The 14,096-nt window shown below is 39.2% G+C and overlaps 1 protein-coding gene across 1 annotated transcript in view; it reads left to right on the top strand.

Moving 5' to 3' along the window:
* Window positions 1-14,096, top strand: part of LOC127447981 (von Willebrand factor A domain-containing protein 8-like) — a 134,200-nt gene that overhangs the window by 46,942 nt on the left and 73,162 nt on the right. The window contains exons 26-29 of the mRNA XM_051710256.1: window positions 2,808-2,959; window positions 6,247-6,355; window positions 6,474-6,612; window positions 7,158-7,345. Of these exons, the coding sequence (XP_051566216.1) occupies window positions 2,808-2,959; window positions 6,247-6,355; window positions 6,474-6,612; window positions 7,158-7,345 (588 nt within the window). The remainder of the gene's footprint in view (window positions 1-2,807; window positions 2,960-6,246; window positions 6,356-6,473; window positions 6,613-7,157; window positions 7,346-14,096) is intronic.

Raw genomic sequence — 14,096 nt, 5'->3', positions numbered from 1 at the left:
TCTGGGGTTTAACTCCGCTCACACACACAGACACACAACTTACCAGTCGACTCCTCTTAACTCTGCTTCTCATACAGCTCTCAGGAGTGAGAGAGATACAGATAGATGGATGGAATTTATCTGTCACGTTGGATGAGGAATCAATTGTCAGACTAGTCTGCCCCCCCAAGCATCAAGTGAAGCAAGCAGCAATCAGTGGGCTACACTGCCAGTCAAAAGTTCGGACACGCTTGAATGAATTTATGTTTCTCGATATTAAAGACTTTTTGATATAAAGGCCTATGCTAAAATTTTTAAATTCGTTTTTTTTCAAAGCTAAGAGGTTAATTTTTTGGTGAATGAAAAGCTGCCAACAAGTGTCCAGAATACATGGAAACTTCAACACTGTTTACAAAGAATGTTAAGCAAAAGAGCAGAGCAGCTTAGAGCCTTGGAACCCTATTTTAAGAGCCCTAGCACTAAGCGCAGCACTATGCCATAAGTCATAAGCGCAAAGTCAATGGGCATGGCCATGAAGTTTTGTTATTTTCATGCAAGCATGCGCTAAGTCTAGGCGCAAGTGGGTTTGGCAAAATCACTCGTGCAACACACTAATGGACTGGGTCAAGTGCAATTTAATTCTGAGGTTTTCTCCGGTTATTGCAGCATCTGCGTCCTATTATATAGTCCATTCCCTGTCAAGCACCAGCGATATAAACTAAGACAGCACATTCATAAGAAGTTGGTAGTGTAAATGGACTGTATGCAATGAATTAGAAGAATAGAATTATGGACACACTCCTTTTATATGCTTAGAAAATGCGATTCTAGTCAGAATTTGGATGAATGCTTCGTTAAATTATAGGCAATGAAAGTATTGTTAATCATTTTCATCTACTGGCACACAAATCATGGCTTGTTTTAATAGTGATTGTATCGGCATGCACTTCACGTCTACTGGTAGATTTTGATTTTGAACAATTAATTTATTAAAACATAAAAAAAATTAAGCCAAAAATATTTCTAAATTCAAATTACACTTCAGATGAAACAAAAAAATAATCAAAATAACAAAATGGTAAAAAAAAAAAATCATATACCAAAACCAAACATTTTATCCTCTCCAACCTCTTCCACTGGCACCTAATACAGTGACTTAAAAATCACTCCATTGTAACAGGTGGAAAAATACCAATACAATTAGATACCAATACATCATAAATACAATTACATAAATACAAATATTAACATAATAATAATTATTGAAAATAAGCCATGACCTATAGATAGCAATTATAGGTTCATAAGATGTGACTCGATTGGACTGACTAAATGTATACATTAATGGGTGATTTCTACCATAGTGTTTTAGACAAACACTTTTATTTCCCTACAATAATCATGCAACTCAATTATCAAAGATACAAATTATTTTGATTGTTTGGTTTTTTTTTTAGTTACATTTTAAATCCACTTGGTTTAAAATGTAATATCTTAGGCCTTACAGTATGTGTCCTGTAGATGGGCATGATGTTCTGACAGGTTTGGATATTGAATCTGCATCACCTACGTGAACATCAATGCTCAACTTGTCTGTAGCATGTGCATTAATTGCTAGGCCACAGCTTCCTCACCCAGTCTGGTGTTAACTCAGTTCCATCTGGGTTACACAGACACCCTTGATCAATAACAGCAATTGGTCAGGAATAGGTCCCCACCAATCAGGCCTGCCATGCCTCCTGCCTGCCCCTTATAGCACACATGCAGAGGATGGGGAAAAGACTTGTTTGAATGGATTGTCCACCACTGGGCCAAAAGCATCTTAATCAACACATGCAACCGCTCCTCACTCACAGGAAATCACAGTCAGTGAGGTGCATTGTACAGGTTAGCTGGGCCAGATGAAACCGTATGGATTTTCTTGTCACGGGTGGCTGCACAATAACTCATGTTATAGACTCTACATTGAACATGTACTTGAGTCATGTAGCAGGTAGCCTATTGAATCTGAGTTTTTCCTATTGAATGACTGTGGGTGACTGTTTTTCAAGCTTTTAATAGCACCCATTAAACCAGTGTTTTTGGTATAGTGCTGATATAACAGGAGCCAGCTGGTATATGATAGTTCACTCACAGACGGAGCGGGTCGAACAGGACCGGTTGCAGTGGTGCCGTGACCCGGGTGGGAGTGAGGTTTAGGGGGGTGAGTGTAACGAAAGCCAGCTGGTACGTGATAGCTGTGCAGTGTGTGTAAACCTCACTCCCTGGTCTCAAGAGGCGCACTAGCAACTGACACCAGAGGCTGTAGCCTTTAGCTTCCTTGTTAGCACGCCCACCTCCCATGCCGGTTGACGCTGGTTCGAATCCCTCTCGGAGTGGGTCGAGCAGGACCGGTTACACTGTGTCTTTCTGCAGGAGCTGGATTTGTTGTCTATCCTCAGGCTTGTGTTTGTGGGTAACAGGTTATTTTCTGGGTCAGGACTGATAAAGGTTGGCATATGAGCTGCAGTATCATGAATCATCAATCAAACTTATGTCAGTCACATAGTAACAAAATTGCATCTTAGTGTAAGAGACATTAATCACTATTAAAGCCAACAAAGGCAGTGTTGACAGCAGCAAACCCTTCCCAAAACTCTAACACATTATTTTTGACCTCATAACGTGTCTAGAGTTGCAAATGCTTTTTAAATTCCAATTCAAATCCACCATTTCAATTAGTAATTTTCATCATTTGTAATGATGAAAAACTAAGATCAGTAAATGTAGGTTACACCTTATTATGACTAAATGCTTTTTGTCTTGCCTTCCTCTCTTCTTTATTCCAGAAATTTCCAGACGAGGGGCTGGCCAATGTGGTGAGGAATGTGTTTGACTTTGACTCCTATAACAAGGATATGCAAGAGGTTCTGATTGCAGCTCTGCACAAGCACGGGATTCCGATCGGAGCCAAACCCACCAGCGTGCACCTGGCCAAGGAGTAAGAGCTCAGCTCCTCGTCTACCTTTACTGTCCATGGATGCTCCAATACAGCATAGACAAACCTTGTGAAAGTTCTCTAACTGTCACGTATAAGAATACCTCTAGAGAGGATCTGCTCTATGGTCCTTAAAAGCGCACACTTGAACATTTTGTGAAGTGTTTAATTTCTGGGCTACTAGCGGCACACAAATGAATGTTACAAGCAATTTTCTAACACTCCCCCTCTCTGCATTGTAGCCCCATCTCAGACTCACAGCATTGGTTTAGCCAATGTTGTTTTCAGGGATGTGATTCTTCCGGATTAATCCAGAATTCCGTTTGTTTCCAACCTAAAAATGTGACCCGCATGAATTGTGTAAATCCATTTAAAAAAATAAAAAGGAGGGAGGAAGGGGTGTTCATATTTCATTGGGGACTTCAGGACTTCATTAAAGTAAAACATAAAAAATGCATTGTTCGCTGTCCCCGACTTTGCTCTGTACATTTTCCTGCTTTTCTGTGCTTAGCAGATCACTTGCCTGTGTTTTGTCCAATTCGACCACTCAAACAATTAGAATGCTGTTTTGTTTGATGCCGGTAGTGGATCAGAAATTACACACTTTACCTTTAACAAATGCATTTAATTCATAAGCTGCTAATTTAATAGAAGATGCAATAGACAAAACCTAAACATACATGAATGGGGGGAAAAATAGAACATACAGTGGGGTCCAAAGGTCTGAGACCATATTAAAAATCTAATTTAAACCTGAAAATCAATAAGTATTTGAAAAATGTATCAACTGCTTTGTACAAAAGGTCAGATTTCTGATGCTCTTTGGAACAATCTCAAATTATGCTGAATAAAATGGATGTATGCTGTCATTAAAGCAAAATGGGGACACACCATAAACAAACTAATTCTGAAAGGTTCATTTTTCAAGTAAACTTTTCACTCAAATCATTATGCTGAAAATTATTTGTAAGGAAAAATTTTGTATGAAATTAGAAAACTAAAATAGAAGCATTTTCACTAGTGGTCTCAAACATTTGGGCCCCACTGTACTCAGAAATTACTAAAAAATGAATAGTTGATTATCAGGTTCTATTCCGTTGTCATTGTAAAAGATATGGCCTAATTAATATTAAGATTTGTTTTTTTTTTCACAGTTATGAAGTGCTAGGCATCAACAATATTTAATGATGACAAATAATCTCCCTTTTAATAAAGATAATTTAATATGCTCAGTATTGTAATTGATACACTTTCAATAAAGGAAAATATTTGTTTCTTCCGTCTCATATTTGTCTTATTTCACCTGTTTATAAGTGTACATTTTCTGACATTTCATTTTCTGACATCAGACAATTTATTCTGTAATAAAATATACAAACATTTGAAATGTAGTGAAGAAACAAGTATTTCCCTTTGATCTTTTAACAGATTCTCTGAAAGATGATTTTGAAAAGAAGGAAACAGAAAAGTTTATATATATATATATATATGATCTGTTAATAGAAGTGTTTACTAAAAATGATGTTACTGTTTTTCTGGATATGTCATCTAACTGTATGAATTGCAGTAGTTGTGTAATGTTTCCCGAGGAAATAGTAAGTGAGCAATAATCAGATGAGTAACTATAACATTCATAATTGGCAATAAACTCCAGCCCCAGCACATGGACAGCAGCTCGGGCAACTACCCAGACAAAAGTTTGGACACATTTGGCTGAATTTTTGTTTCTCATAAAGACCTAAAGGCTTAGGCTGAAATGCTTGAAATGAGTTCTCTCGACAAAAATAAATGATGACACTATATCAATTTAATTACAAAACTAACATTTTAATTAAAGATTTTTTAAAGGATAAGCTGGCCCGTATAAAGAAGAAGAATCCAACAAGTGTTCAGCATACATGGGAACACCTTTAATACTTTTAAAAACGCATCTAATGATGCACCTGCCCAGAGTGTGCAGAGCTGTAATCTAGACAGAGGGGTGACTTCTTAGAAGCTCAAATATAAGATAGCTTTGATTTGGTTGATATTTCTTTTGGTTTGACATAAGTCCCATACTTCCTATTGTTATTTCACAGTTTTTATGTCTTTATTATCGTACTCAAATGTGTCTCTTTCTAAGTGTGTCTAAACTTTTGATTGGTAGATAGACAAGAATGAAACAATGTTCCCAAAACAGATACTAACCTTTTTAGTTGTTTCTGGTCAAGAAATTGTTATTATTAGTATTATTATTTATATTGATTGACTGACAGTGAGGCTTATTTAAACATCACTTAAAGGTGTCATGCTTGATTTTCATACACAAACAGATCGCCAACAAATGTTTAAAGCTGAAATGTGTACTTTTTTCTTGTTAAAATACTTTCTCCTAATAAGCGAGCCATTCTAGGTGAGCCTTTTCCCCAAAAGGTTTAAACACTGTGGCACTATCAAAACATTGCTCTGTTAGTTTGAGCATCCTGATGAGGGCTGGGCGATAGGATGATGTAATTGGATATCGATGATATCTGACAAATATCCCGATGCCTATTGCAACACTCATTGACAGATAATGATCGACAACATCGGGAAATTAAAAAACCGTAGAGCTGGGAAGTCGCCAAATATATTAAATAGCAGCACAGGGATTAAAAATCAGCACCCGTTAAATGTGGGTAGCCTATATTATGTGCATGGCAGGCAATTTAGTTAAACTATCTGCCACTGTGGTGGGCTAACTGTAAGACATCACAGACTGACACATAACAATGCTGTTAGTCACAAAGACACACACTTGAAGAAACACACTTGATTATATTTTGAAGAACAAAAGAAAGAAAAGCCGTTGATGTGCGTGTCTGATTCACTGTTTGTTCAGAGGCGTGCAGCGCTAGCGTGTCTCGTGGAACATACACATGTAAAGAGTTCTCACTTTTCTTTTCCAGCCATCTGTCGTCTGTGAGAATGCTGCAAATGACCTCAGACCATCTCAGGAGGTGTTCGAAGTTTAGTTCGTTTTATTTCCACGGAGCTGTTCGCCCTTAACATGCATTGTCAATGCTACTCTGCAGGTTCACTAATAATAAAATAAAACAAAAACACCTTGAAACTAAAATTGATTTATATTTCAATTATCATTATTATTTTGTTTAGCCTACATATATAATTTTCTTTAGATCTAAATTTGTAGGCTTTAAGTAATTTTCCACCTGTTGTAGATGAATCATTGCAGGCAAATGAGAGGTTTTGTATACTAAAAAACAAATTTTCACTGGAATAATGACAAATACCCAATGCCCTCTTCCCAGGTTGCCATTGCCAGACTGTAAGATGGCAGGGTACTGGACCATCAGTCAGGGTGGCAACACACACCGAAAACTGCTTTGTCCAACAGAGTCCCATCGCATAGAAATCAAGGTATCATAAACCTCTCATTCTCCATGCAAGCAACCTCTGCTCCAATTAAACAATATTTCAAAGTCTATATTAGCATACTATACTGTAATAGTACTGTGATTTGTGTGGTGCTGCTCAGGGCCCAGTGTTTCTGCGAGTTCAGAGTTATCCCTCTGAGAGACACGAGTCCAGAGTTATGAGCTTCACTGAAGAACAAGCTCACTGGCAGATCCCCATGAACGAGGTTGACATCGTCTGTGATGTCACCACTGCTAACGGTAGGCCAGGACTAGTGCATCAAAGACATAGTTCACCCAAAAATCGAAAGTCATCATTTACTCAACCTCAATGTTGTTACGACTTCAGTGTTGTTACGTTTTTGTTTTTTCGTGGAAATGATAATCTTTACACAGTTCTGTTCCATACAATGAAAGTTCATAGTGACCAGATCTGTCAAGCTCCGAAAAAAAACTCTCATTCTCCATTCCGCCTGTTCAAACTGACCATGCACATGCAGTAACAACACGTACGAGAACCAATGGCGTTTTGGTGTCAAGGAAAAATGACATGAAACCTGGTGTGATGCCTAATGGTGCTATTTTCGAATCTGAACCCAAAATAAATTTCAGAGATTTGCTGAATGTTATCAGAGAGTAACAACTTCAAATTTAAAATAACAGCATGCAGGTTTGGAATGACATGAGAGTAAGTAATGACAGAATTTTAACTTTGGTGTGAACTATTTCTTTAAGATATATCTATAAAATCATGTTACATTCATCTTGAATACTCAAACAGAAAGTAAATTGTTTTTGTCTCATAGGTTCAATTTATGTTGCCACATGTAATCCTGTATCACTGTATGCTATGAAGGAGAGAGGAGACTCAGTACAGTGCATTGAGCTCTATGACATCTTCCCTCATACCATCAGTGGAGTGTGGCAGCCCTTCATCTCTGTGGCAGCACTGGGCAACCCACTGCAGGAGCAGGTGGTGCTGCACGAAGAACAGGTGTGTGTGTGTGTGTGTGACCTGTAACCCACCCCCTCTACGCTGGCACTACACATAAAAGCACTGCTGTCCTTTTGCTGCCATTAAGGTTCCATTTACAGATCATTCCTGCCCTAATGTTCATCTGAGACGCATGCTGTTATTATCTGAGCATGGAAACAGAAGATCATCAATAGATGCATCATTTCCATTAAACCCAAGAGGGAAAAACAATGTCTAATAATAGTGGATGGAAACAGTAAATGGGCAGGGATCAAAACAAATTTGAGTTTGAGTTGTGAGCTAATAGATTTACCGTAGTCTCTGGAAATGATTAGACATGATGTTTGTGCACTTATACCATCATTTTGTGTAGAAAAAAGTGTTTAGAGCCCCTGAAGGTAGACTGAAGCATGCATTGTTTTCCACTGTATTTTGATGGACATTATTGTCACTATTTGAGGCTTTGTTTATCCCTGGTTGAAACTTAATGGGCCACAGTGTGCACTTTCATAGGACCCCCCCAAAAACAGATCTAATTTAGTTTTACACCATCTAATTTAGTTTTTCACCTTCTCTCTGAACATTAAACTTAAAAGGACTGTTTTTGCTACTGTACCTTTCTGTAGGTAATGTGTATAAAAAAAAAATAAATAAAATAAAAAATCTATATATTTAAAACCTAAAAAAATATATATTTATTTATTTATTTATTTTGATCCCCTTTTCTCCCAATTTGGAATGCCCAATTCCCACTACTTAGTAGGTCCTCGTGGTGGTGCGGTTACTCACCTCAATCCGGGTGGCGGAGGACATGTCTCAGTTGCCTCCACTTCTGAGACCGTCAATCTGCACATCTTATCATGTGGCTCTTTGTGTATGACACCGCAGAGACTCACAGCATGTGGAGGATCATGCTACTCTCCGCGATCCACGGACAACTTACCACGCGCCCCATTGAGAGCGAGAACCACTAATCGCGACCATGAGGAGGTTACCCCATGTGACTCTACCCTCCCTAGCAACCAGGCCAATTTGGTTGCTTAAGAGGCCTGGCTGGAGTCACTCAGCACAACCCTGGATTCGAACTCACGACTCCAGGGGTGGTAGGATATGTGTAATTTTTGACATGTTAAAAAAAAATGTATCTTTAAAATTTAAAATTTAAATTTACCTATTTATCTTGAAGGTGCACTCAGTAATTTTTGCCCCATTAAAAACATTTTACTCATAAAGAAATGAACAGTAATTTTGAAACATAAGTATGAAATCATGACCACTCACATGAGATGAGGACTCTAGTCATATCAGTAACCGTATCCACAGTTTTCCTGAGCAACCACTGGGCGGCGCCATGATGATTCTAATTGCCTGTTTTGTGTTTCTGGTCTCGAGACACAATGTAAAAACTACCGAAAGAGCGGTTCAGATGGACAACAACAACCATTTGGCTGGGCGTACACTATGTGAGTTCTGACACTCGGGAGGTCGTGAGCCCCTGCACACATTACGAGTCAGTTTATCTGAAAATCATACAGGTGCAATTGTACATGACACGCTCAGTCATTATTCCTGTCCCAAAGAAACCAAAAATCACAGGACTTAATGACTACAGACCTGTCGCCCTGACATCTGTGGTCATGAAGTCATTTGAGAGACTGGTGTTGGCCCACCTGAAGAACATCACTGGACCCTTTCTAGATCCCCTTCAATTTGCTTATCAAGCAAACAGGTCTGTGGATGATGCAGTCAACATGGGATTGCATCATATCCTGCAACATCTGGACAGACCAGGGACATATGCAAGGATCCTTTTTGTGGACTTCAGTTCGGCTTTCAACATCATCACCCCAGCTATACTCCAGAATAAATTACACTAACTCTCCCATGTCTATCTGTCAGTGGATTACCAGCTTTCTGACAGACAGGCAGCAGCTTGTGAAACAGGGGAAATTCACTTCCAGCACCTGTACAATCAGCACTGGTGCCCCCCAGGGATGTGTGCTCTCCCCAATACTCTTCTCCCTCTACACCAATGACTTCTGTCAAGCTCCTGAAGTTTGCAGACGACACCACTATCATTGGCCTCATCCGAGATGACGATGAGTCTGCATACAGAAGGGAGGTTGAACAGCTGGCTGTCTGGTGCAGTCAAAACAACCTTGAGCTGAACACGCTCAAAACGGTGGAGATGATAGTGGACTTTAGGAGGAACACCCCAACACTGACCCCCCTTACCATTCTAAACAGCACTGTGGCAGCAGTGGAGTCATTCAGGTTCCTGGGCACTACCATCTCACAGGACCTGAAGTGGGAGACCCACATTGACTCCATTGTGAAAAAGGCCCAGCAGAGGTTGTACTTCCTTCACCAGCTGAGGAAATTCAACCTGCCACAGGCGCTGCTGATACAGTTCTACTCGGCAGTCATTGAGTCTGTCCTCTGCACTTCAGTAACTGTCTGGTTTGGTTCAGCTATGAAATCAGACATCAGAAGACTACAAAGGACAGTTCGGACTGCTGAGAGGATTATTGGTTGCCCCCTGCCCCCCCTTGAAGAACTATACACTTCCAGAGTGAGGAAAAAGGCTGGAAAAATCACTCTGGACCCCACTCACTCTGCCCACTACCTTTTTGAACTGTTGCCTTCTGGCTGACGCTTCAGAGCTCTGAGCACCAGAACCGTCAGACACAGAAAAATTTTTTTCCCTCAGGCTATCCATCTCATGAACAGTTATATTGCACCATTGAGCAATAACTATGTGCAATACACAATTTAGTTTTTTTAAATATTTATCCAACACATCCAGCCATTTCATTCCTCTGGGAAATTGCACTACGTATGTGTGTATGTGTGTGTGTCTGTGTGTGTATGTACGTATGTGTATAACAGTTTTTTCTTTTTTAATATCATCTATGTCTTGCTGCTGTTTTTGTATTGTTTTTGTATTGTTGTACAATGGAAGCTCCTGTCACCAAGACAAATTCCTTGAATGTGTAAGCATACTTGGCAATAAAGCTGATTCTGATTCTGATTAATGACATGGCGAATTCCGGAGCAAACGCATGAATTTTCACGCTATTTATCATTATAAAGCTCCGTTCACACCGCCAGTGACATCGCGTGAGACAGCGACACCATCCCATTCATTTTCAATGAGAGCACAGCGACTTCCAGCGACTTCGTGATCGTTGGCGACAGAGATCGCCGTGGGAAGCAACAAGACAAGTTGAGAAAATTTCAACTTTATGCAAATGACGAGTGACATTCGCGAGCCACTACCAATGAAAGTGAAAACAGAGGAGCTTAAGTCATCTGTCTCCAGGCAGGGTGAGTGTGAGATACTGGAGTCGACTCGAGTGCAGGCAAGATGGAGGAGAAGTTAAAAGTTACTGTGAGCGATTTCACTGTTCTATATCATTTGTCTTTAACCACATTGATAGTTATGGCCTAATAAAATGATGCGTGGAAAACGGTGTCGGCATTCTGAGTTATTTTGATTCATATATTGATATAACGCTCATCTTGTTTAATGATATTATGCATTAAGCACTGCTGCAGGTTATATAAAACGCTCTCCCCTGCAGAATGTGCATTTTTAGAGGCAAAAGAACTAATTCCTTGTCAAATTAGTATGATATCTTAATTTCATCGGCAGTATCATCTGTAAACAGCATTTCAAATGCTACTACGGCCAGTTGTGCAGTCCACCAATAATGTTAGAGCGGCAGAAGCAGTAGGAACGCCCACCAGCGACACTGATCGCAAAGTCTAGCGACATGCCGCCTGCGGTGTGAATGGGGCTTAAAGCTGTGTTCACACTGCCAGCTACTTTGTCGCTGCATGTCGCCAGTGGCTGGCAGTTGGGTCACTATTTTAAAATATTAGTAAGGTTATTAATATCTGCATAACATTTGCATAAAGTTAAACATTTCTCAACTTTGTCACATCGCTGGACACGCCCACATCCGGTCACCAACGGTCGTCATCAGTCGTGTCGCTGGAAGTCGACAGCTCTCATTAAACATGAATGAGATGAGGTTGTTTTGTCGCTGCATGACGCTGGCAGTGTGAACACAGCTTAAGGCATAAAGCCAGAGGAGGAGATTGCTTTAATTCCTTGTAGCTTGCAATTTAGAAATAAAAAAGAAGACTGGCATGGCCAGGGGCTGCATTAGCTGAAAACTCATTTGCCGATTAAAAAAAAAAAATAGAATTATTACAAATGCTGTCCAACATTTGACATTTCAGATTTTGAAGGGAGGTTGTGTGATGACATGACTGCATGCATCAATCATAACGTCAGTGTGTTGCTGCCAGTTACTGCATGATAATAAAGCGCACAAAATGTACAAGATTGAAAAGAAAGTGTGGAAAATTTGCACACCGTTTCTGTCGGTTATACTTGGATTTAATCTAAGTGCAAACGTGACGTTTAGTGGAGTAAACTACCTGTTTTATTCACCTTCAGATTCTTGCTTTTTATCTGTTTCACTGCTTGCATGTTGATAGCACACATTCTGAAGAAGATCCGTGAGGTCTTGTCCATGTGAATGCCATTCAAAGCCACGCACAGCAAAGTTTAAAATCTTGTTTTAGCGCAGCGGTTGATTGACAGGTAGAACTTTCAACCTAGAAGTCCTTGGTTTCACCAGACTCACACTTGGAGATTAAAAAAAAAAATATTCTATGACATATCCACTATCGTGTACAGTATACAATTATAACAGATTCTATACCTCCCTAAATGTCACCATGACGAATGCAAGTATGACAAATAAAAATAGACCATGATGGACATTTTTCAACTCTGTCCGTCAGAGTGATAAATTTTGTTTTCTAGCGCAACCTGTATAGCAAATGATTTGTTTGAAGAGCAGAGAACAGCATGGCATTTCTGTAGAATCCTTCCCAGTGATGTGTTTGTGAATAATATGGGAAATGACCATTTTCTCCAAATGTGTAAAAGCTTCATGAACACTCAGTTTTCATGGATCGTGTGAGTTGTAACAATTTCTTCTGATTGGTCAACTTCATGTAGATCACCAAATCAGCTCATTCAACCTCACACACTTCACAAATTCAAGCTGACAGTGCCTGAATTTTGACAGTTTAAAAAAATTATCGGAAAGTTGTGAGCTGCTCGTAAGCCGCTCGGCTCCGCTCGTAATTCCTCTCACATGATGCGAGCCACGGCCACCAACAATTTCCACGTGATCTCTCTCGACTGGAAAAAATCGGTTGGGAACTCGCACGACAGCCGAAAATCGCACCGTGTACACCCGCCTTTATGTGGAGTAAAAATTAATTTCAGTCTCAACTTGTGCAGTTGTTGCTGTCATGACAACTCAAAGTAGTTAATGATATCAACATAACTAACCTCAGACCATTGCTTCATGATATCTACATACTCTGGTGAGGCACTGTCAAAAAAAATGGTCATCTCGACTCTAAGTATCGGCACTTTAAAGCCACATGTTTTTGAAAATGTTTACAAATGTAATACTTTAAACATTACATTACTCACTAAGAATATACACCGATATGAGCGAAAACACTGGAGACCAGAAATTGAAAACAAGCGAATCGTGGAACACTTCCACTTTCGAAAAAAGGTGGATAAAGGCTGTGTTATTCCACATGGAGGGGGTCTCCTCATGGGGGCAACCATTTTAGAATCACATGACCAGCTGAATACTACATGCTTAATCTCAGTAACCATCTTGTTTTTGGACACTTTCACTTTTGGATTAAATTAATCATGGCTGATTGTGAATAGTGAATTTATACAATGGCATCTGTAACTTAAAACTATTGATTTTGAATGATGCAGCATCCACACCACTAGGTGTCAATGTAAGTCCAACATGACATAAACAAAAAGTGACTCTGTGCATCTTTAATATGCAGAGAAGTAAGCCATTTGTAGGTTTCCGACCAGCTTGAGACAGCAACATTGGCTAAACAAATAGCGACAATTTTGGACTGGACAATCTGTTTGGGTGATCAATTACAAAGAAGGGGAATGTTTGGGATAACCTTTTGAAAACAATCATTATTTTTGCAATTCCGTTAGCTGACGTTAGAGGCGCAGAAATTATTCACTACGGTTGTTTTTGCAACTGTACCTTCAGTTTTGGTTAGTAATGGACTACATGTAATCTGGATTACTCAATCAGATTACAAAACCAATTACTTGTAATTACGTAGAATAAATTACAATATACAGTGTAATCAGATTACAGTTACAGTTGTTTCTCAGGGAATGACAAATAGCAAATTGCTGTTTGATTTCATGTTTAATGAAAGGAGTGTAAATTGGTACTTGATATATTTTATGATTTCCATCAAAAGATGCAATAAATCCAGAAGTAATCAGATTATAGTACCTGATCTAAAATATTACCTGTCTGATTACAAATTTAGTTGTGTCATTTGTAATTAGTGACAGATTACAGAAGTAATCTACCCAAACAAAGACTTTTGTATGTGAATGATCTCTGTTATGATTGGCAAACTATTGCATTACAGGGTAGTTATCTAGGCGGAGCAAGTAGCTGAATGCTGACTAGGCTTTAAAATGTAAAAATGTGTGGTCATATTTTTATGTGCCCATTTTTGCAGTTTAATTTTCTGGTCTGGATAATCTGGGGAGAGAGCTTTGCTTTGTGAGTGTTCAAGTATGTCTACAAGGAAAATACTGTTTTCCATGATACGTCCCCCTTTAAGGTCATACAGTATTTGCAGATATTCCAAAGTTCTTCTCATTACT

The sequence above is a fragment of the Myxocyprinus asiaticus genome, chromosome 11 (genome assembly GCF_019703515.2).
Source record: "Myxocyprinus asiaticus isolate MX2 ecotype Aquarium Trade chromosome 11, UBuf_Myxa_2, whole genome shotgun sequence".
NCBI lineage: Eukaryota > Metazoa > Chordata > Actinopteri > Cypriniformes > Catostomidae > Myxocyprinus > Myxocyprinus asiaticus.
The sequence above is the reverse complement of the archived record's forward strand: the minus strand, read 5'-3'. Positions and strand labels throughout refer to the sequence as shown.